The sequence below is a fragment of the Oryctolagus cuniculus genome, chromosome 12 (genome assembly GCF_964237555.1).
Source record: "Oryctolagus cuniculus chromosome 12, mOryCun1.1, whole genome shotgun sequence".
NCBI lineage: Eukaryota > Metazoa > Chordata > Mammalia > Lagomorpha > Leporidae > Oryctolagus > Oryctolagus cuniculus.
In genome coordinates this window covers 43037955-43063170 of record NC_091443.1, presented here as the reverse complement: position 1 = coordinate 43063170, position 25216 = coordinate 43037955, and the positions used below count along the sequence as shown (strand labels likewise).

Sequence of the window (25216 nt, the reverse complement as noted above, 5' to 3'; positions counted from 1 at the left end):
CTCTGCTGCTAAAATTGTGAATAGGGTTAATGAAGAACTAAAAATGGAGAATTCTTTTTATATTTAATGGAGTAGGTAGGACAGAGCTCCTTTAATCACTCTGTTCCAAGAGTCAGTTTTGTAGTCTCAGTCTGTCTCTCTTCTGGAGTAGAAAAAGTTTTAAGGTGACATTTTATGTTAATCTTTGGAAAAGTAGATGTTGGTTTTCTTATAATGTTGGTTTCTCATTTAATTTTCTTAGGAAATAACAGTGCATGTACTAAGTTTTCCATCCCATTCTAGGATCCAAGTGCAACCCCAAATTTCTCTCTCTCTTTTTTATACATTTTTTAATTTTATTTATTTATTTATTTATTTATTTTTGACAGGCAGAGTAGACAGTGAGAGAGAGACAGAGAGAAAAGTCTTCCTTTGCCGTTGGTTCACCCTCCAATGGCCGCCACGGCTGGCGCGCTGTGGCTGGTGCATCGTGCTGATCCAAAGCCAGGAGCCAGGTGCTTCTCCTGGTCTCCCATGTGGATGCAGGGCCCAAGGACTTGGGCCATCCTCCACTGCACTCCCAGGCCATAACATAGAGCTGGCCTGGAAGAGGGGCAACCAGGACTAGAACCCAGTGTGCCGGCGCTGCAGGTGGAGGATTAGCCTATTGAGCTGTGGCGCCAGCCTTAATACATTTTTCAAGAGTATTTGCTCACTGTAAGATTCATCCCAAACCCCATAGCATGATATTCAGAGCACTCTTTAATATGGCTGAAACTTAATTTTTTTTAAAGATTTTATTTGAAAGGCATAATTACAGAGAGGCAGAGGCAGTAAGAGACAGAGAGAGAGGCCTTCCATCCGCTGATTCACTCCCCAAATGGTCACAAAGGCCAGAGCTGAGCTGATCTGAAGCTAGGAGCCAGGAGATCTTCTAGATCTCCCTCTTGGGTGCAGGGGCCCAAAGACTTGGGCCATCTTCTACTGCTTTCTCGGGCCATAGCAGAGAGCTGGATTGGAAGTGGAGCAGCCGGGACTCGAACCAGCACCCATATGGTATGCTGGCACTGCAGGTGGTGGCTTTACCTGCTTGCCACAGTGCCAGCCCCTATGACTTAATTTTGTAGCCTTACCTGTTTGTGGGCTCCATCAGGCTCCTGGCTCCTCTCAACACTGAACTATTATTATGTTTTTAAAGAAGAAGTTGAAAATTTTACTCTTTCATATTTTGCTGCCAAGCTATTGCTTCACTGTATAAAATAACACCAGTAAATGCAGTGTATTGCAAAATTAAGGTAGCACTGTTCTTTATCTGACTGCACAACTGACAAAAAGTGTTCTCTATTCCCAGTTATTTCCAATAGAAAGGTCATTATAAATTCTGACCCCAGTCCAGTGATGGATATGTGTAAGCTACAATATCTTACAAGGTTTAAGATAACAGTATTATCCCTGAATTACATTATAGACATAGCTATTTTTTACCACAGTTAATTTCATGCATTCTGAATACTAGTGTCTGGAGCATGAGGAGTGGAAAAGATGCATATAGTGTTTATCTGCAATCATTACAACATCGTGGGGTATTCTTCCAGTAGCAGAGTTGAAAGTAATATCTTCCCATCCATATTGCTGAAAGTTGCTTTCCACAACTAATTTAAGAGAGCTGTGCTGCATTAAGTCATTCCATACTCGTTCAAGTAGGGGTTCCACTTTAATTTTTCAATAGATGTTGCTCTAATAGGCTTCTTCACTTGTTATTTCAGTGTTACTTGATCAGCCAAGCACCTCCTAAGATTAGCTGAGGAGAGCTGGATTTTCTGCAAGGGCTTCATTCATTGCGTTACTTCTGATAGAGAAGAGTTCTCTAGCAGTTTTCACACTTGCAAAGCACCAAATATCTTGTGTACGCGCGTGGGTGTGTTTTCAATTTTTTTCCCAACTGCAGGTAGACTACAATAAACAACATCTCTCAAAGCTTCTTGTGGAAAATTGCTGATTCCCACCATTCCAGTACAGTTTTCTCCTGTTATCCATTCATGTTTCTCTGTGAATTTACTCTCTACAAGCAGAGGGTCCCAGGCACTGGGTACGAACACTGCAAGTCGGCTGCAGCCAGGCCAGGGGGCAGGCAGGATGCAACGGGGGGCAGGCAGGATGCAACGGGGGTCAAGGCCACGGCCCTCACAGCGCCACTGTGTGCAACACTGAATTATTGTTTTTAGTGATTCTCCCAGTTTCTTAATATTGGGGTATCTGTTCAGGCAGTTCTCCCAGCCTAGAATTCCTTTATCATCTCCTCTGTCTATGCTTAACTAACTCAGACTCATTTTTACAGTTCCAGTGTTATGTTCTCCAGTAAAGGTTACACTTTCCTCCACTTAAAATTAATGCCATACCACTGGGCTCGCTCAGGTTTTTGTGTTTTGCCTCCAGTGTATTTGAGCAAAGCCTACCTGTGCAGGAAGTATTAGTGTTGGGGGGAGGGGAAGAGGAAGATTATTAAATTACAATTTCCTTGAGGATGAATATTGTGGGTCATGTACGTATAATGCCTCATAGTCTAAGTAATGTCAGTTGATTTGAATCCCAACTGCTAGGGAAGCATCAGGTACATCAGAGGTTGAAATAAATATTATTCTTTTGCAATTCATAGCCTTGACAAAAGCAACCATTGTATAATAGAGTGTTCCTAATCCAGTCCCTCTCGAGACTTTGGCTTGTACAGTAGAAGGATAGCTGCCCAGCGGTTCAATGTGGTTTCTAGCAGCTTAGGGTGGGAGATAGGAGCCCTCTCCTTAGTGTTCATTGTGTCCAGGTCCTCACACTGCCGACCCTGGGAGCCACTGCAGCCGACCAGATGCACTTCCTGGGACAGAAGCTCATTGCTGTTGGAGAGGAAAGAAAACACAGGCATAACAAGCAGCCCAGCCAGTCCGGGAGTCCCTGGCACAGGAGAAGAATCCGAATAATCAGGGGGAGGTGGTGGGGAGGGAGGGAGGGAGGAAGATGATTGATGAAGTGTGCTGTGGCTGACAGGAGATACTGTGCTGTGGGCAGAGGAGCTGGAGGGTGACTGAGGGGAGAACTGGGAAAAGGTGCGCAGCCTCTGAGTGATTAGCAGGATGGAACCAGCCATCTGCCTCGGAGCACAGCTGCACACAAAGGAAATATTAAAGGGGATAAAGAAGAAAGAGAGTAGACACCACTGATAACCCCAAGAAGATCTTTGGAATTGTGGAAATCTGTCAGGGCTCCTCCGTTATTGGCTGTTTCCCACCCTGGGGCCCTTGGTGCCCCCACTGGTATGTGCTTGCAGGCTAGCTGGTTACTGCAGGCAGATTAGAAAGTGAGACTAATCTGGGGTTCCTGCAGTGGTCCCACTAGATAGTGTTTCTCCCGGTGTGTGCGGAGGGCATGGAGTCGAGGGGGACAGCACCAAGGAGAGCGGGGCTTCAGAGAGCTACTGTGGAAATTTCCTTACGAGCATCTTACAAAAGCCACCTTCTCTTTTCTTCTCCAAGTACAAATTTAACCTAATACCTGGCAGAGACTCTTTGGCTCTCCTGTCTAAGAGCTGAAAGCCATTTAAAGTTTCTCAGCTTTGACCCCACAAAAGGCCTGGGAGGTACACAGACAGCAAGATTTAAAACCAGGTGATGCATTAGATCCTCGTTCATCCGGGTAGGTAGCAGTGTTTAATTAAGCAATTGATTAGCTTATTTTTGTGTTTTCTTTGCCAAGTCCTGTTCTGGTATCCTGGAATGGAGTACAGGCTGCACCTCTTGAGTTAATTTACTTGTCCATTATTAATGCAGTCAAAGCATGAGCTCTAACCTTAGACTAAACCTGAGACAGTCCAGAGTATTTTTTTTTTTTTTTTTGCTTTCTAAAATGTCTGTTAAAAGAAATGAAGAGGCTGGGACCGTGGCTCAATAGGCTAATCCTCTACCTAGCAGCGCCGGCACACCGGGTTCTAGTCCTGGTTGGGGCACTGGATTCTTTCCCGGTTGCCCCTCTTCTAGGCCAGCTCTCTGCTGTGGCCCGGGATGGCAGTGGAGGATGGCCCAAGTGCTTGGGCCCTGCACCCCAGGGGAGACCAGGAGAAGCACCTGGCTCCTGCCTTCGGATCAGCGCAGTGCGCTGGCCGCAGCGCGCCAGCTGTGGCGGCCATTGGAGGATGAACCAACGGCAAAAGGAAGAAAGGAAGACCTTTCTCTCTGTCTCTCTCTCTCACTGTCCACTCTGCCTGTCAAAAAAAAAAAAAAAAGAAGAAGAAGAAATGAAGAAGAAGAAAATAGGGCTCTTAGTGATGTCTAACATAATTTTCTCTAACTCTGTTTTGTAATATGTTCTTTTTAACAAGCCAATCAGTTATTTTGGCTAGAGTTCCAAATTAGGGAGGAAGGGCAGAGAAGGATTACAGCAAGTATTTAGATTAAGGATTGAGTTACACAGCAACAAGACTGCCTCTTAGACTGTACACACGACGATGTTCTCACTTGGAATGAACAGTTTCTTCCCGAGAAAAGAGAAAGAGCTTAAATCTATGTAGATCCGATCTGCTCTGTCAGCTGGTCGTTTTAACACAGTACTATTAATTTATCCTTCCTTCAGATTGCTTGGTTTTGTGAGTATGGTCTTGGTCTTCTGACCAGTGACTAGGTGTTCTGTGTCCACCAAACACTTTTCCATAATGATCCTGGTTTTAGCAACTGTCTCCTTTTTCTCAGCTCATCTATCCTTTCTTGTTTACAAAAGGCCTGTCTCTAACTGCACAGTCCTGGAACTTACACGTTAGCTTCCAAATAGGGGCTGTGTGGCAGCCCTCAGCAAGAAATCAAGGCCACTAGGGGCATACAGAGCTAGTGCCCTACTGGCATGGAGCAGTCCCCACCCTGGCCTTTATCTTGTTTGGCTACAAGAAGAGAAGCAGGGGAGGGGGAGAGAAGGAGGAGCCAGAGGCTTAATCCTGAGGCCATTAGGAACAAAAGCATTTACAGTGAGTATAGTCGGCACATACCGGCTTTTCTGTTCTTTTATTTGAGAGAACACTAAAGGAGAAGGAGAAAGAGATGGGCAGTTTAGATGGCTACGTAGCTGGATTCTTTTTCCTCCTGATTTGGCCAGAGAACACTCACCCGGTTTAATTGCATCTATTTATTCAAGTCAAATGCATTCTGCTAACGTCAACTTGTGGACTGTCAGGGAGATAGCAGAACCAGTCCTTGTTAATAAGCAATCCATGGTATGTTTTCTTCTGTTTCTAAAGGATGATAAATGGAATAAGATAGGGAGAGGGGGAACACTCCCACAGATTAAGAAAGAACTCCAAAATCATACTGCTTTCAGCTTTTGCAATTTAAATATTGCCTCCTCTTTGGATTTGTGCAAAGGAAAGGATTTGATGGATGTTATTTTTAACAGCAGCTGGGATAAAGGTGGCATTATCTCTAATGCTAGAAAGGTGGCCACAGACAGGCACTGAATGGGAGGGAGGAGAGGAGGAGGTCACTGGGTTCCAAACGACTGGTGGGTCATTCCTGTCACGCTGTCTTGGAGCCGGAATTGTAGTTTGGTGGGTACGTGTGGGTGCTTTGCCCGACGCTTTCATTTGCATGATCAGAAGTTGTCTAATTTTTTTTTTTTAATTTCTTTGTGACTAGAAAGGAATCTTATTGGCACAATGACTTGTAGGGGAAGGATACAAAACTTACAGTATTTAGAAATACGGACTTGTGCTGAATTTCCCACTGTTTGCATTCAAATGGAATAATTTGGGGAAGCAAGCTTGAATCGTCATGATAAGAACAGGAAAATATACACAAAGATTTATAAGTCTCCACATTCCAGGGCATCTTTCTTTTGAATTATGAGTTTATCTTACAAGTCAGCTCTGATTTTCGGAAGATCAGAAAGAACATGTGGGCATCCATGGGTGCCACATTTAAATGTGATCTACTAGAATTGAAAATCAAATGTTAACAGTAATTTCTTTTAAACTGGGTATAATTCATTTTATGCCACTTTCCAGGCTTGCTATGCTATTATGACAAATACAGCATTCCTTCTCTTAGTGACAAAGTTATATGTGAGGGAAAGTAAACAGACAAAAGATAAAATGAAGTTTGAGTAAAGCTTTGCTTTGCTTTACTTCTCTGGGTTATAGAACTTATCTTGTTGAGAGTCTTATCAGTTAAATGTGGAGACATGGCATCCAGGTTGAAGTTTTTCAGATGCAGGAAAATTTTGCCTTAGCAAGTTGAATATCAAGCTTCTATGCCTGTTACTCATCGTCCTCTCTAGCTACATTTTTGTTTCGTATATTTCATTCTGTGTGTCCCCCACACATATAACTACATGTATGTTGTTCTTCTTAAGTGGTAAATACCCAGGAGGGGAATCTCCCATGTCTGTTCCTCAGGGAAGAATTGGCAACATCTAATGTGTAAGCAGCGATTTACAAAGCGCTTTCTGTCATGATGATAATTTATTTCTTTGCTTTATACAGGACAAGTCTGTTGATACTGTTTGTGTACTTTGATAAAATGAAGGGCTATCATTCAATAGTGTCCCTGCACTCATTCTAGGCAGGAAGCTTCCAAACGCTTTGAGATCTCTGAATAAATTACTCTAGGCAATTACAAATTCTTAGGATTAGTTGGGATCTTACTGATCATGTAGTTTAGCATTGTTATTCTACATATGAGAAACTGAAACCTATGAAAGTGGAGCATTTTGCCCCAAGTCACATAAAACTGTACTGCACTTACTTGGTACCCAGCCTGATGGGTATATATGGAAACATGGGACAGGACATAAATTGCCTTGAGCTGATTCTTCAGTTTATGGTAGGCTGGAAAGTTCTATATTTGTAGTAGGATGTGTGTTTCAAAGAAGGCCCTGCCTTGATTTGGGAATTTCAGAGAAAACACAATGACCAAGCACCTTTTTTTTAGTTTTGTAGAGCTCTTGGGCAGGGATCTAGGGACAAGTGAGTGTGTGTAGGTGTTGCCTAACCATTCATTATTCATCACCCTGGCCTTTTAGAATTCTGGTGCCAGTCAATCTAGTTTTTTGGAACAGGGAACCTCTGTGACACCAGTGTTGTCTTTATTTCTAACCAGTTCTATGTCCTTGAACTAGAAACCTTTATTAACCTTTGTGTATCAGATTCTTTCTCTAGGATTGTGATTCTAAACTGATGTCCCAGAGCACAGTGAATTGATAAATAATTTAAAATTGTTTTAGGAAATCAGAATCAGAGCTTACCTGAGGCTGGGATATGGTTTAGGAAGAAGTGTCAGGGTAACACACTTTTCTTGGAATTCTATCCCTCTCAGGGAAACTTCATTATTAAAAATAGCCAGGCCTAGTAGGATTGTAAACCTGATCATTTATTTTAAAAATTAGATACTTAAGAAATTAGGGAATGAGTTTACACTACTGTATTGGAAGGATTTTAAAATTATAGAAATAACTTATTGTTAAGACTTTTGTAAATTCAGTATGTCTTTTTATTCCCTGTGCCCATTCCTGTTTGGAAATTTACATGTTCCTGGTAAAATTAGGAACTTTCTTGATCTGCCTCCCCGCCACCCCCATTTTTTAGGTCATTTGGTTTTTCTGAGTAGAGTTTCAATAAATCTGGGAGTGCGGAAGTATCTTGTAAAGTGACTCCATTTCCTTGGATATGTACCCAGCAGTGGGATAGCTGTATCACGTGGTGGTTCTGTTTCAGTTTTTTTGGGGAACTTCCACACTATTTTCCAAAATACTTGCATTGATTTGCATTCCTACCTACAGGATGCCAGAGAATTTTCCTTTGTCTGTATCCTCACCGACAATTATTAGTTTTTATCCTTTTGATAAACCATCTGACTGGGTGAGATGCTATCTCATTATGGTTTTCATTTGTGTTTCCCAGATGATTCCTGATGTTGAGCATGTTTTCATATATCTGTCATTTGTGTGTCTTCTTTCAGAACTGTCTATTCATAATATTTGCCCATTTTTAAATGAAACCACTGTCATGTTTCCTGCTGAGTCATTTGAATTTTTTATTTATCCTTCACTTTAATCCGATGTGAGATGAATAGCTTGCATATTTATTTTTCTCCCATTTTACAGGTGTCTCCTCAGTTTGCAGGTTGTTTCTTTTGCTATGCAGAAGCTTCTTGGTTTGATATCCTATTTGTTTTTGATTTTTGCTGCTTGTGTTTAAGTTACTTTTGACTATCATATTTAATTTCTGATCTTTCAGTGAGACACCTTTCTCATCTTTGGAAAAATAGGGTAGAAACTAACTTGAGTGTGTAGAGCCAGAGAAGTCTAATAGAAACAGAAATTCTTTGTTTTGGATAGAAAAACTGCTCCTAAGGCTAAAAATTATCTGTTTTAAAATGCTTATTTTTAAAGAACATGAGCCAAAAGTTTGTTACTTTATACTAGATGGGTTCCAGAAGAAAGATAAATTTAGTAGCTATAGGATTAGTAAATTAATCAACTGTATCTTAAAAAGCCACCTTTATCTTGACACACTTAGGTTGTTTTCACATATTTGATTAAATTCTATTGTGAGGCATTTCAGGGCAATTTATTACTCCTGAAATTCCAGAAGCCTCTTAAAAATGCAATATAATCAAATATCAGTGTAATTTAGGGTGAGAGTTAATTATATCTATTGAATATGATTTATACTTTTCAGGAAAGTCAAGAGTTGGAATCCCCACATGGTATCTGTTTTCCTAATAAATCATGGAAAGCAGCAGTATCTCCTGAAGTTAGCACACTGTTTTTTAGAATTAGAATATCTTCACTGTCCAGCTAGTTTAAGTATTGAATATATTGGTTATAGTCAAAATGATGTGTGGATACTTATGGTAGAAAAATTTCAAATAATCATGAAGTTTTTCTCACATAAAAGAAGTCCAGGACAGCAGTCAGGACTAATAAAGTAATTTCTCATTATCACATTCCTTCCTCTGTATTCCACTGTCCTCTACCCAGCATACTCAGAAGCATCTCTGGGTCTGAGCTGGCAGCTGGAGCTCCATCCATCAAGTCCATATTATAGTCTGGAAGGAAGAGCAAAAGCAGAAGGGCAAAGAGGGGGCCCTTCCTGAGTCAGGTCTCAGAATTTCTACATAGCAATTCCACTTCCATTTCATTGGCTGAACTTAGTCACACAGCCACTTGTAGCTGGAAAGGAGATGAACTTAGTTTTAGATTATGTGCAGGAAAATGCACAGTTATAAAAAATCATGATTTTGTTACTAAGGAAGAGGGGAGATAGATGTTTGGGTGGATAATTCCACTAGGATTCTGTGTTCCTAGCATATGCTGTATCTTGGGGCCACCATACAGAAAATCAAAACTTCTTGTTTTTGTTACAAACTACAGTTTCTTAATTTAGAAATCTGGCTTAATTTAGAAATCCTTTTTCTTCTGTGAACTATCATTTCTTTATTTGGCAATCTTGTCTGACTCACTTTCTTCTTTCCTCTTGCCTTTCAGCTGTTTTGGAAAGAAGTAAGATTTAGACTTCTCCATGTTAACCATGAGCGTGACACTTTCCCCCCTGAGGTCACAAGACCTGGATCCCATGGCTACTGATGCTTCACCCATGGCCATCAACATGACACCCACCGTGGAGCAGGGTGAGGGAGAAGAGGCCATGAAGGACACAGATTCCGACCAGCAGTACGAAAAGCCACCCCCACTACATACAGGGGCTGACTGGAAGATTGTCCTCCACTTACCTGAAATTGAGACCTGGCTGCGGATGACCTCAGAGAGGGTCCGGGACCTAACCTATTCAGTGCAGCAGGACTCGGACAGCAAGCACGTGGATGTGCACCTAGTGCAACTAAAGGTAAGGCAGGTCTTTGGGCTCAGCTTCTCCCAGGACAGAAGTCTGAGAGAGGCTGTGACATCTGGAGCTGAGTTCTCTAATTCCCAGTGAGGAAATGTCTAGGAAGAAAACCATGGTAACAGGTATGAAGCCATTATCTTTGTGGATAAACAGGGGTGGAATACTTTTCTGATTTTGCTTCATATGCTGATTATTCAGTGTAACATTAGCTTTGGGGATAGTTCAAAGGAGTGAGGAAAGGGAGAGGCATTTTTATGCGATGTCCATAGCTATCAGATATAAAGAACAAAAGCGTTTTAAGAACTGATGCAAAGGGTTTAATAGAAGACTCTCATAGGTAAAACATCAAGCTGAGATGTGACTGTGAGCCTGTGTGTGATTGTTACCCTCTGTTGAAGCCGATGCTGCCTTTGTGCCCGACGATGGATTCTGGCGTGGTGGGGAAGGGCAATGGGCTCCTTTTAAAAAGGATCCTTTCATCCAGGTACAATGCATCACACAGAACTACGGTGCTTTTATGACAACTCATCCGCCGTTCAAACATTTACAAAAAGTCTAGGGCCCTCAAAATGTCTGACTGTTGGCAATCTGAAAGCACCAGTAGAGTGCTATTAATAGTTTTTGGCCTGGGGACCTCACAGAGCTGTGAATCTTGCTCTGCTGTAGCCACTCCTCTCTCCCAGGTCCTTGAGTGAAATAGTGCTCAGGTCATTGACCGGCAAAGTGAGGTAGATTTATAATCAATCAGTGTGTTAATTCCAAACTGGAGTGTAAGTTTCTAGTCAGGTACATGGAATTCTAAGGAAAATGGCTTTTGCAGAGCTAATTCATCCTAAATGACCTGAAACAAAAGACTTAAGTAGATGCTTGGATGTTTTAACACTTAAATGACAGATAGCAGGCAACCACTGGCAGAGAGGAAAAGATAAGCGGTGAAGGAGAACCTGTCTCCCAGGGCCTAGAGCGGGCACTACCTCAGCCTTCTCAGCTGCTTTAACAGGTTCTGGACCCTGCTGCTGCTCTAGAATGTTTGAGAGCATGTTGGTGGGCAGGAGTGGGAGAGAAGGGTCTGGGGGAGAGAGAGCACCAAAGGGCCAGAGAGCCAAAGGTAGCTGGGCTTCTGCCTTGAGCAGGCCTGCAGGCTCCTTCTGTCTTGGGAAGAAGGTATACAAGGGTTACAGAGATGGCTAGGAAGCAGCTTCAGCAGACCGTGAGGCCCGGCCAGCTTCCTGCTGTGGTAGCAAGGGATGATGGGACCGAGTCTCTGAAACAGGGTTCTGCATCAGAGGAGCAGCTCTCCAGCTCTTTGGGGTTGGAGTGAAGTAGACGTTAGGAAGCTTGTGTCGCCCCCTCCCCTTTCTCATCTCCTCCAATGCTAATGTGTCTCTCCTAAGTAGATTAAGTAGATGTAGAGATGGGTTTGTAAGAAAAGCCGTCGCTCTCCAGAATCTATCTATATTTATGTATTTATATATTTTTAAAGGTTTAGTTTTATTTATTTGAAAGAGATGAGAAAGAGAGACACAGAGAGGTTTTCTAGCCGCTGCTTTGCCCCCCAAATGGCTGCAGTGACCAGAGCTGAGCCGATCAGGAGCCAGGAACTTCTGGGTCTCCCACGTGGGTGCAGGGGCCCAAGGACTTGGGTCATCCTCTGCTGCTTTCAGGCACATTATCAGGGAGCGGGATCAGAAGTGGAACATCCAGGACTCAAACTGCTACCCATATGGGTTGCCTGCACTTCAGGCCAGGGCTTTAACCCACTGTGCCACAGCGCCGGCCTGAGAACCTTTCAACTTTACACAGAAAGGTGAGTAACTGTAAAGGAGAATGGGGGCTAAATGGAAATATCTTTAGAAAACTCAACTGAGGGGCCAGCACCACGGCTCAATAGGCTAATCCTCCACCTGCGGCGCGGCACACTGGGTTCTAGTCCCGGTCGGGGCACCAGATTCTGTCCCGGTTGCTCCTCTTCCAGTCCAGCTCTCTGCCGTGGCCCGGGAGTGCAGTGGAGGATGGCCCAAGTGCTTGGGCCCTGTACCCGCATGGGAGACCAGGAGAAGCACCTGGCTCCTGGCTTCGGATCAGCACCCACCACAGCAGCCATTGGAGGGTGAACCAACGGCAAAGGAAGACCTTTCTCTCTGTCTCTCTCTCTCACTGTCCACTCTGCTTGACCAAAAAAACAAAAAAACAAAAAAACAAAAAAACCTGAGAATGCTGCTAATGGCTGTTAAAAACATTAATGGGTCAATTAAGTATATCAGCAATGTATCTATTATATCAATAAATTGAAAATTCCATTGAGTATGAAATTTTGTTTGGGAAATCATGTGTAAGGTAGTCTGTTTTCTTGTTGGAACTGCTCATTTGACCTCGCTCTGGTCAAAAGGCATTTCACAGCTGCCTCTGTCAGCTCCACCCCATGGTGTGTTCTGTCCTCCTTGCTGAGAAGGAAGGCACAGGAGGGTCTGAGAAAACACAGTAACCACACAGAACTACTAGATCCTGACTGCTGAGGGATAAACTGAAATTGTCCAACTTCATCTGGTTCTAGAATCTTTATTGATTTTTTTTTGGTGCTGGCTTCATCACGTGACTTAACCAACCCAACGTTCTCTGTAATGTTCTCAGATATTCTGTAGTAATAGAGACCTTCCACTTGAACCCAAAGTTAAAAAGATGTGGCCTCTACAGCAGTCTACATGAGGTTTTAGCTATAACTCAACCTACTTAAAATCTCTCCTGTACTTTTATAGTACTTCTTTTTTCAATCAAATAAACACTTTGATGAATTTTTTCAAAACATTTACAAATACATGTGACCTTGTCAGATTTCCACATTGATCCATAAGAATGTAAAGGAACTTGGACACAGTGCTGTCTATGTGGAAGTACAACAAATCAACCTTGTAGAAACAGCTCTCAGTGGCGGCCTGTGGCAAAGCAGAGGGCCTTTGGGGTTTCAGCTTGACTCCCATTAAGCTGATTATTTATGATGAAAAATAACCATCACAGGGATGGAATACTCTTGACCTTAGAGGTCACCTAGGCACAGATAGTTTATGTATCCATCCCCATGTTTTCCCAATGTGAGGAGCATACTCAAAAGATATCTCCACTTGTATCTTTTGAATATCACAAACTGAATATGCCCACTGAATAGCTCTTAATGCTTCCCCCACCGCCATATTCCCAATTTCAGTAAAAGGTACCACTCTTTGCTAAGCCAAAGCATGACTCTCTACCCTATATATATGAGTATACTTTAAAAAGTTCATGGCAAATGGAATTAAAAGATATTTCTTTTGGTGTAAAAATTTTAGAATCCGCCATTTTTTCATAATGTGCCTTTTCCATGAACTGTTTCAATACTCCTTGCATGTCTGCCAAGAAGTCCTAGGGCAGGCATTTGGTGCATGGTTGTGTGCAGTGTGGATGTCTTCATCCCACACAGACTGCCTGGGCTTCAGTTCTGGCTCCACTCCTGAGTCCAGCCTCCTGATAATACATACCCTGGAAGGCAGCAGGCAATAACTCAAGTAATTGGGTCCCTGACACACACACACAGAAGACCCAGATTGAGTTCTTGGCTCCTGGCTTCAGCTTGGCACTCATCCTCACTCTTGGGATCACTTGGAGGAGTGAACCAGTGAAATGAATGGGGTCTGAAGAAACAAGCTAGGAATTTGTCTCCAACATGTGCTCTGAGCCATCCACTGCTCTCCAGCACTACTGCTGTTGCCCTGAGACAAGCCATATCCCTGCTTGCCTGGCTACCTTTAAAGTGCTGTTTCTCCTTGCTTCCATTGGTATCTTTACCAGTTTATTATCCACACTGTAGCTGATGAGATCTTTAAAAATTTAATTTAGGGCATGTCATTCCCTTGCTTCTTACTGGATTTGTAATAAATTTTTTTTTTCCCAAGTCTATGACTTTGCCTGCTTCTCTGGCCTTGGCTCCTGTTACTTTCTCCCTTGGTGATAAAGCTCCAGGTGCACTGGAAATTCCAAACAAATGATAGGTTCTTGCCTCACAGCTTTTCCTATTGCCTCTGCCTAGAAACTCCCTTCCCTTTTTTTTTGGCTGGAAGAATCTAGATCCTCACCAAGCTATTAGTCAGAGGAACAGCCATGCCTGGAAGAGGATTAGACAGTGGGTGAGAGTGAGGAGGTAAGACCTGTGTTGGTTGAAGAGCAAACAAAAAAAGCAGCTGCCCTTATCTAACTTGTCCCTTTGTCTCATACTTATTGTCACATTGCTTGTCCTATGTCTTTTCAACATGGTCTTTTCTACCATCACACCAATGTATAGCTCTGTAAAACAACAACAACAACAACAACAACAAAACACAAAAAACTTAGTTGAAAAATGCTTTTGGAAAGTGCTTAGGGTAAGTCTGCCTATGGTCTTATACTAACAGTCACTTTTTCAAATAAGTGTCTTCTGAGCTCTGTTATGAAAATATCCGGTCTCTCTCCTAGCCGTTATCTAGTGTTTTGCCCACTTTTATTTTTTTTAAATGGTTCTTATCACAAGCTTCAATTGTTATACCACTTGTTTACTTATTTTCCCCAAAGACCTCAAATGCCTGACTCTCCAGTATCTCTATTGCCTAGGACAAGGCGGAGCACTTGACTGGTGGCTCATTTAACATCTGTGGTTGCATAGCAAGTGCTAGACTGTATGGTTGGTGCCTTCTCTCCCTAAGATAAACTTGCATGATAAGTCACATAAAGATGGCTGCTCAGTGAGAACTGCATTAGGACGAAGACATGGGGTGAATCAAGGGCCCAGCAGGTTTAGTACATTGTTCTATGAAGGAGAGTCTGGGAGTAATTTTGAAGTCTTAGAGATCTTACCTACAAAGTCTGCCGAGAAGAGTTTACTCTTTCTTTAGGTGGCTGTGCCTGGCCTCACACCTCTCTTGCCTATTGGACTCTTTCTTTGGTGATGATTTTGGTCAATAAGTATACTTTGAGGTCTTTTAGACCCAGAGCCATGGTTTTTGTTTGTTTGTTTGTTTTTAAGGGGACTTTGCTTATCTCATAGTCATTGTCTACTCTTCTCTCTCTCATTTCCAAGTTCTTGGTGGAGTGATTGTTCTTGAGAGTGAATAAAAATATCTGACTTGAAGATTCAAAAATGGAAACTTTGAAATATAGGAGTATTTATTGAGTACTTTTTCCACTTTTTAAACTGAAAATGCAATCCACATATTTTGCTTCTTGGCTTCAACAATTTTTTAGTAAGAGGTATGAGAAAGCAGCCAAATCATTTTTAGATCTATTCTCCTCCCCTCTTTGGATTCAGAAACAGGGCTGTGAAAAAAAATCAGACAAAAACTTTTAAATAGTTTTTATTTTAACTGAGGTCTCTGGTCTGGGTGAATGTATTTCAGTGCTAAACAGACAATGTAGGCACCTCAGCTTCCTGATTAACGGTCTTCTCAGGGAGAATATTGTTTGTATTCCAGAAACATGGCTGCTGGAAAGAGGCAAGGGTTATGCTAACTGGCATAGGCTAAATGATGAATCTGGATAGCTTATGGAAGTCTTAACGTAACTCAATTGGAACTAGTTCCCTCAAAACCTAGTTTAGATAAATTCTACTCTAAACCTCCTCCAGTGAGATTTGGGCTTGTGTCCCTGACTTAGGACTGATTGCTAAAGTTTGAGCATTCAATAGAGACTGGTTACAAGATGTCCCAGCTGGACTGCCCCAGAATGAGATGTGTCTGACATCTGGAGTTAACTCACATACTCATGACTCACCTGGGTCTGGAGGCCCTGCTGGGACCAAGACTTGCCTCTTCCTAGCTCTGCTTTGGCACATCAGATATGCCTGATGACTAAGATGATGGAAGTCCCAGGGTGATGGGGTTCTTTGGAGAGGATAAGGAGTCTGCCCCTTGTGTGAGGGTGGGAGGTAATGGTAGGTCGTATTACAATGCATTGCTAGTGCTGGATCCTATCCTGAGTAGACACCTGGGCCGTGTGGATAGCCAACAGGGATAAACACTTTGGATATGACTTCGATTACTTCCCAAGTGGTTGAGGCTGAGTCTTCCCTCATTTGACAGGTGCAGAGGGAAAGAATTTTCTCTGTCCTACTGCTGGAACATTAACAGTGAGCTCTGCCTGTGAGGGCAGTGGGAGTACCAGTGTGATAGCTGTGCAGCTCAGGGTCTGCTGGGTATGACAGTGAGCAACAGCCAGAATTAATTCTTGTGTACATCTGAAAAACATTCTGGGGTTCCCAGAAATTCTTGTTAAAGACAACCCTGAGTGAAACTAAACTTCTGACATCCGTAGTTTAGAATTCGAAGGATTCTGATCTTAGCATTAGTGTGACTACATGTGCAAGTCTGAAGCTTTAAAATAGTACCATTTTTTGAGTGGTTTCTAATACCTATTAAATCATATAAGCACCAGTTTAAGGTTGAAAGCAAAATATCTTTGTTTTCTGGAAAGAGCAGACATTTTCTAACTTTTAGGCAACCATTTTTCAAGTAGGCCTCAATCCCTTTGGCTTGTGGAATCAATTCAGTGAATTACAGAACTAAAACAATAAAACAGGATGGAAGTATGTGAAGTAAGCAAATGTGCTATTTCGTAAAACTTGGCTTTAATTATAAAAAGTATCCATGCTTGGTCATGATGTAAAATTTATGTCTGTCTCTGAGTCAAGGCCAGAACAGTTTGATAGTTACTACTTTAGATCATTTCAACTTTGCTCAATATCTTTGATATGTACTTTAATTTTGGAGCATACTATGCAAGTTATTGTTATTCAGTGGTAATTTATGCAATATTATTTTTATTTGTTTTTATTTGGGATCAAAACTTACATTAAGAGTGGGTGTTTGTCATGACTGGTGCATAGGGAGATTACTGATGCCATAAACAGGAGTGTCAATTTGTAAAGTCAACAACAGGAGTCACTGTGCACTTACTCCTCATGTAGGATCTCTGTCCTTAATGTGCTGTACATTGAGGCTTAATGCTATAATGAGTACTCAAACAGTATATTTCGCTTTGTGTTTCTATGGGGGTGCAAACTGTTGAAATCTTTACTTAATGTATACTAAACTGATCTTCTGTAAAAAAAAAAAAAAAAGAAGAAATTATCAATTCCCAACTTGACTCTCACTGGGATTAAACATGACAATAGGTCTGATCTGATTTCATCATCATTTAAAAAATCATCTATTATTTTTCACTTTATGTTTCTGTGTGGGAGCAAACTGTTGAAATCCTTACTTAATGTATACTAAGCTGATCTTCTGTATATTAAGATAATCGAAAATGAATCTTGATGTGAATGGAAGGGGAGAGGGAGTGGGAAAGGGGAGGGATGCGGGTGGGAGAGACAATATGGGGGGGAAGCCATTGTAATCCATAAGCCGTACTTTGGAAATTTATATTCATTAAATAAAAGTTAAAAAAAAAAAAAAGAGTGGGTGTTTGACACACCAGCTCAGATGCTGCTTGGAATGCCTGCATCCCACAGGGGAGTCCTGGGTTCACATCCTGGTTCTGTTGCTTTTCCAGCTCCCTGCTTATGTGCAGCCTGGGAGGCTCAAAGGCTTGGATCCCTGTCACCCACATAGGAGACCTATATTGAGTTAGGGGCTCCCTGCTCTGGCTTGGCTCAGTCTCCACTGTTGTAGACATTTGGGGAGTGAGCCAGTAGATGGGAGACATCTTTGTTTCTTTCCCTCTCTTTCTCTCTGCCTTTTAAATAAATAAAATTAAATAAATTAAACACACCTTACATGAAAATGCTCATTAAATTGGCAACCCCAAAGGCAAATTTAAATATCAGGAAATTAACTGATCAAATTGATTTATATGTTGGTGGGTATGAGGTTGTTAAACATTTTTTTCTCAAAGCTGAGATTTGTGGTTATAATATCTCTATGATTGGTGTGTGCTAAGGTCTGAATGTGTCCTCTCAAACTTTATATATACTTATGTATATAAAATATATAATTATATATGTAATTGCCAAAGCGATGTTAATTATGAGTTGGGTCCTTTAGGAGGTGATTTAGTCATGAATACTCCACCTCCATGGATGCAATTATGACTGTAAAAAAAAAAAAAAAGATGCAAGGTAGCTGTTCTCACCTTCCACCTGCAACAAGATGCCATCTTGGAAACAGAGAGCAAACCCTCACTAGACATTGATTTTGCTGGCGTCTTGGTCCTGGGCGTCTAGCCTCCAGAACTGTAAGACATAAATTTCTCTTGTTTATAAATTATCTGGTCTAAGGTGGTTTGTTATGACAGTTTAATTACATTGACATGTTTTCCTTACAGGTGTCTTCTTAGGTAAACGGCATCTTAGTTGTTAGGTGTCTTGGAAGTGTGGTTTCATTGTGGTGCTTGCTAATGGAAAAGTTTTTCCTGTATCAGTGCCTATATTGTGAAAGAATATTTGGTACCATTTACCAATAAAAATGATTAAAATAAAAAAGATATTTGATGTTCAAAGTCTAGTTTTGGATATTTAGAATGCCCAGTGATGTTAAAGAATTTGTCTCAATTAATTATTAGGTAATTATCTCTCTTTCCCTATACACAAATCCAATGCTGTTCAACAGAGTACATGCTACAAAAAAAATTTTTTTAAAGATTTTATTTATCTGAGAGAGGTAGAGTTATAGAGAAGGAGCAACAGAAAGGAAAGTCTTCCATCCACTGATTCACTTCCCAAATGGCCACAATGGCCGGAGCTGAGGATCAGAAGCCAGGAGTTTCTTCCAGGTCTCCCATGTGGGTACAGGAGCCCAAACACTTGGAACATTTTTCACTGCTTTCCCAGGCCATAGCAGAGAGCTGGATCAGAAGAAGAGCAGCCAGGACTCGAACTAGCACCCATATGGGATGCCGGCATTGCAGGCTGAGGGTTAACCCACTATTCCACAGCACTGGCCCCACAGAAATACTTTTTGATTGTTGAATGATTGATATATTTTCATCATGGTTTGGGAAATGGTCCAAGTCTGAGATCTAGCACCTATTTTCTTCTTCATGAAGACATTCCTGACTAAGAATAAGGAGGGCAATATGGGAAAATTAAATTTGGTCACTTTTGACACATTATTATGAAAGATTTTTGGATGTGCATGAATATTAGCCATCTATACTAAAGTATTTAAGCTCAGAATTAGAGATTGAATTGTTAAGGTGGCTCAACAAGTCTACCAGATTGTCCAGCTATGTATTTTTTTTTATTTTTTTTCTTTTATTTAATAAATATAAATTTTGAAAGTACAACTTTTGGATTATAGCAATTTTCCCCCATAACCTCCCTCCCACCCACAAACCATCCCATATCCTACTCCATCTCCAATCCCATTCTTCATTAAGATTCATTTTTAATTATATTCATGTACAGAAGATCAACTTAGTATATACTAAGTAAAGATTTCAGCAGAGTGCATCCACACAGACACACTAAGTATAAAATACTGCTGGAATACTAGTTTTACCTTTAATTTGCATAGTACAATACATTAAGGACAGAGATCCTACATGGGGAGTAAATGCACAGTGACTCTCATTGTTGGGTTAATAATTGACACTCTTATTTATTATGTCATTGATTACCCAAGGCTCTTGTCATGAGCTGCCAAGGCTATGGGAGCCTCTTGGGTTCACAAATTCCGACTTTATTTAGACAAGGCCATAATCAAAGTGGAAGTTCTCTCCCCTCTGTAGAGAAAGGTACCTCCTTCTTTGATGGTCCCTTCCTTCCACTGGGATCTCACAGAGATCTTTCATGTAGGCCTTTTTTGGCCACGTTGTCTTGGCTTTCCATACCTGAATTCTTCTCATGGGCCATTTAGCCAGATCCAAATGACTTAAGTGCTGATTCTGAGAGCAGAGTTCTGTTTAGGATATTTGTCTGTCTTTTTTTTTTTTAACTTTTATTTAATGAATATAAATTTCTCAGAAACCTGAAAATAACCCTACCATTCAACCCAGCCATCCCACTCCTTGGAATTTACCCAAAGGAAAGGAAATTGGCAAACAAACAAGCTGTCTGCACATTAATGTTTATCGCAGCTCAATTCACAATAGCTAAGACCTGGAACCAACCCAAATGCCCATCAACAGTAGACTGGATAAAGAAATTATGGGACATGCACTCTATCGAATACTATACAGTAGTCAAAAACAATGAAACCCGGTCATTTGCAACAAGATGGAGGAATTTGGAAAACATCATGCTGAGTGAATTAAGCCAGTCCCAAAGGGACAAATATCATATGTTCTCCCTGATCAGCGACAACTAACTGAGCACCAAAGGGGAAACTTGTTGAAGTGAAATGGACACTATGAGAAACAGTGACTTGATCAGCTCTTGTTCTGACGGTTGATGTACAATGTAATACTTTATCCATTATAGTATTTTTTTTTTGTTCTAGTACCATTGGTTGAACTCTGTAACTAACACACAATTATTCTTAGGTGTTTAAATTTTAACTGAAAAGTGATCCCTGTTAGGAATTTGGAAAACATTATGCTGAGTGAAATAAGCCAATCCCAAAGGGATAAATACCACTTGTTCTCCCTGATAGGTGACAACTAACTGAGCACCAAAAAGGAAACCTGTTAAAGTGAAATGAACACTAGGAGAAATGGTGACTTGATCAGCCCTCACCCTGACTGTTGATGAGCAACTTAATATGTTATCCCTCTTAGTATTTTTTTTTGTTTGTTCTACTTAATACTTTTGGTTGAATACTGTAATCAATACACAATTATTCTTAAGTGCTGAAACTTAACTGAGAAGTGATCACTGTTAAATATAAGAGTGGGAATAAGAGAAGGAAGAGATGTGCAATTCGGGACATGTTCAAGCTGACTTACCTCAAACGGTAGAGTTAGAAACATACCAGGGGATTCGAATTCAATCCCATCAAGGTGGCATGTACCCATGCCATCTCACTAGTCCCAGTGATCAATTTCTGTTCACAATTGATCATAATGATAGGACTAAGAACAAAAGGGATCACATAAACAAAAATAGTGTCTGCAAATACTAGCTGATAGAATAAAAAGGGGAGAGAATGATCCAACATGGGAAGTGAGATACACAGCAGACCCATAGAATGGCAGATGTCCTAAACAGCACTCTGGCCTCAGAATCAGCCCTTAAGGCATGCGGATCCGGCTGAAAAGCCCATGAGAGTATTTCAGGCATGGAAAGCCAAGACACTCTGGCAAAAAAAAAAAAAAAAAAACAACACCTAAATGAAAGATCTCCACGAGTGAGATCCCAGTGGAAAGAATGGGTAATCAAAGAAGGAGGTACCTTTCTCTGAAGGGAGGAGAGAACTTCCACTTTGACCATGGCCTTGTCTAAATATGATCAGAGTCAGTGAACTCAGGGGGCTTCCATAGCCTTGGCAGCTCATGACAAGAGCCTAGGGTGATTACTGAGGCCATAAACAAGAGTGTCATAAACAACAGGAGTCACTGTGCACTTACTCCTTATGTAGGATCTTTGTTCTTAGTGTGCTGTACATTGAGATTTAATGCTATAATTAGTACTCAAACAGTATTTTTCACTTTATGTTTCTGTGTGGGAGCAAACTGTTGAAATCTTTACTTAATGTATGCTAAACTGATCTTCTGTATATAAAGAGAATCGAAAATGAATCTTGATGTGAATTTAAGGGGAGAGGGAGTGGGAAAGGGGAGGGTTGCAGGTGGGAGGGACGTTATGGGAGGGAAGCCATTGTAATCCATAAGCTGTACTTTGGAAATTTATATTCAGCTATGTAATTTTAATTAACAAAAGTAACATGGAAAATGAGGATTTTCACAGATTCACAATCTGAAAGAAACCATGAAAACTGAATTTAGAGAAAAGTAATAAATATAAAATTATTTGAAAATGAGTAAAGCCTGAAGTCACAGGCACTACTTCGATTGGAGAAGTATTATTGGTGTTTGTTACTTAAAAATGTTTGCAAGTGTTATTACTGAGCAACGCTAGCCATCAGTTTTTTGGTCTTAGTGGGTAATGTTTGAAGGGGCAACCAAGAATCAGGATATGAGTTAATTCTTCCCTTGTTGAGAGAGTTTCCATTTCAGTAGCACTCACAGAATGTCTCATATGCACTAGGAGTTTGCTTTCAATATATTATTTAATTTTCACAGCAACCTGCCATCAAAAATGAGGAACTCAAAACTCAAAAATTTAGTTAGCCATCATCTCAGGAGTCAAACCATACATTTCTGAGCTTCATACCTAATATTCCTTCTCCTTTAGCATAATGGTGAAGCACCACTGTGCAGGTGTGAGCAATTTAAATGACTATAAAGTATAAGATAATAGTCTTGGTTTTCTCATATTATACAGTTAAAATGAATCAGTGTTGAGAGTGAGGACTTGATAGGGTTTGTGTGAAGGCTCCTCAAAATGTTCTTGGGAAATACATCATAATGGAGAAACTATACTTGGATTTCAAATTTTTTTGCACCAAGATACAGTTATTTTTCAATTCTATTTTTGAAGTACCCTCATATTATTCTGGATACTTTAGTATGCTAATTTTCTTCATTACTTAAATAAAGTAGGCTTACAAAATACACCACTAAATGGAAAAGGACTATGTGAAATGCCATATGGAAAGCTATCTGCTTTTCTCCCATCGAAGAGGGAATGGGTGTGAGGTCCACGAGAGAATCTATCCACAAGGAGGGAAATTGGCCTTAGGCCATGTAGGAAGAAAGTTTTCAGTGCTTCTTGCATTTCCCTCTCTTTCCAGAAACCTAATTTCTATCAAAAGTCTCTGTAGAGGGGGCTGGTGCCTGCAGTGCTCGTATCCCATATAGGCACCAGTTCGAGTCCCAGCTGCTCTACTTCTGATCCAGCTCTCTGCTATGGCCTGGGAAAGCAGTGGAGGATGGCCCAAGTCCTAGGGCCCCTGCACCCATGTGGCAGACCTGGAGGAAGCTCCTGGCTCTTGGCTTCAGATAGGCTCAGCTCTGGCCATTGCAGCCATCTGTGGAGTGAACTGGCAAATAGAAGACCTCTCTCTCTGCCTCTGCCTCTCAGTAACTTTGCCTTTCAAATAAATCTTATAAATCTTAAGAAAAAAAAAGTCTCTGTAGAGTAATTCAAGCAATAGTGTTAATGGTCGCTGCAGCTCAGCCTTTTACCTCCATGTAGGGAATTACTATTATTACACTGGCCAAAGGAATTGATTTCTGTAATGGTGAAGTCAAACAATGTGGGCAGAGAGATTTTCTTTAATGGCTGCTCTTGAGTCCTTCAATGAACATCATATAGACTACCTCTTTGATGTATGTGTCTGTGCTGCTATCCTGGAAATAACTAAGAGTAAAACATTTTAAAAGTTATTTTAGGGGTGGACGTTTGACCTAGTGGTTGGGATCCTGATTGGGGTGACTGTATCCCAGGTTGGAGTACCTGGGTTTGACTCCCTGCTTCAACTTACTGATTCCAACCTACTGCTATGGGAGATCCTGGGAGGCAACAGTGATGATAACCCAAGGAGTTGGGTTGCTTCCACCCACGTGAGAGACCTGGATTGAGTTCCTGGCTCCTGGCTTTGGCCTGGTGGACAATAAGTGGTAGTTTTCATGACATTTCTCTTCCTGTACCTCCAACAAGACTTTTCTAAATTCTACTCCTTGGGACATAGTCTTTTCTCACCTTGGTAAATCACCTTACTCTTTGCTTCAAGCTTTTTTGCCAGGGGAAATTGCTATGTGTCCTCAAATTGCAGCTAAAATGTCACCTATTTGGTGAAACAATCTTGCAGGCCAAGCTAATCAGTCCCTCTGTGTGTTCTCATACTTGGATATGATGTCTAATGTGTAATGGTTATGAACACAACATTTAGTTTTAGATAATACAATTCTAGCTGGTATGAGGAATCTGTTCTTTCTATTCTAGAACTATGTATCTACATGGATATATTTGTTAATGTTGAAATAAGAACAGAGGAAAGCAACCAACACAAAACACATTTCCTTTTATTATTTTGTTGATTATATATAAACCAGTATCATACTTATGAAATAATTGGCTTCTCTTAAGGAGAGTTAATTTTTATACCTATACTAGTAATCTGAAGGAATACAGTATATAGGATGTTCATTTTATTTGGCTTAAGGCAGAACATCCTGGACACTGCATTTTTTAGGGTAGGACTTGGATGAGAAATCCTTACCTCAAAAGTTTCATATGAAAGAATTAGTGTATCAACATTTAGATGTAAATCACGTCGGTAATAAAATATTGATTCTTTAAAAAAGTGTTTTTGCAAGAATATATTAAAATATGAGATATTTTAATGTATTTTAATTTTTCTGTAACGTATTTTGTATAGACAATTGTAGGGTATGTGAAAATGGGTACAGAGATACTTCATTGTCATGGGAAAAATAGTAAACACCCTCATGGACAATGATTTTCTGTATAAAGGTATTCCAATATTTTGCTTTTATGCATGTATTTGTGTATCTATTAGATTATAGTTTTTTACAGGGAGCAATGAGCTAGATAAATTTAAGTGAATCTGAAGTCTGGATTAATCCAGGAGATGATGCTGTATTATATGCACAAGATTACCTGTATCCATTTTCATTTTTCGTCTTTCTGCTTCTTGTGATCCACATGTATTTCTTTTTCTTAGTTATGAGCCTGTAGTGTCCATATTTAAAAATAATATTCCTTTTAAAATTTTATAAGTTGCTTTTGTATAAGAATATATTGTTAGAGGCCGGCGCCGCGGCTCACTAGGCTAATCCTCCGCCTAGCGGCGCCGGCACACCAGGTTCTAGTCCCGGTCGGGGCGCCGGATTCTGTCCCGGTTGCCCCTCTTCCAGGCCAGCCCTCTGCTGTGGCCAGGGAGTGCAGTGGAGGATGGCCCAGGTGCTTGGGCCCTGCACCCCATGGGAGACCAGGAAAAGCACCTGGCTCCTGGCTCCTGCCATCGGATCAGCGTGGTGCGCCAGCCGCAGCGCGCCGGCCGCGGCGGCCATTGGAGGGTGAACCAACGGCAAAGGAAGACCTTTCTCTCTGTCTCTCTCTCTCACTGTCCACTCTGCCTGTCAAAAAAAAAAAAAAAAAAAAAGAATATATTGTTAGAAAAAATGATGAATTTTCTTAGAGCCGGTAGACATCTGTTTTGTTATTGTCATCTGTTTTAGGTTTTTATAACTGTTGGGCTTAGCATCTCTTATAGATATGTAAGCAATTGTATTTTTTTGCCATAAATACAAATAAATATTTCATTATGTTTAATGTGATTATCTTAAAAGTAAATGCATCTTTTAAAATGCAATTGCATAAATGTGTTATAGGTTGCCAGA

General features: G+C 40.9%; 1 protein-coding gene across 7 annotated transcripts in view; it reads left to right on the top strand.

Annotated features, from left to right (window-relative positions):
- The window catches only part of AKAP6 (A-kinase anchoring protein 6), a 618005-nt gene that overhangs the window by 210645 nt on the left and 382144 nt on the right, over positions 1–25216 (top strand). For 5 of the 7 annotated variants that reach the window (XM_051822153.2, XM_051822154.2, XM_051822151.2 and 2 more), the window contains one exon: positions 9496–9853. In XM_051822153.2, coding sequence (XP_051678113.2) covers positions 9530–9853 — 324 coding nt within the window. In that variant the 5' untranslated portion in view covers positions 9496–9529. Of the gene's footprint in view, positions 1–4853; positions 4982–5487; positions 5558–9495; positions 9854–25216 lie in introns of those variants that run through there. The other 2 variants (XM_070053770.1, XM_070053771.1) reach the window with 2 other exon arrangements.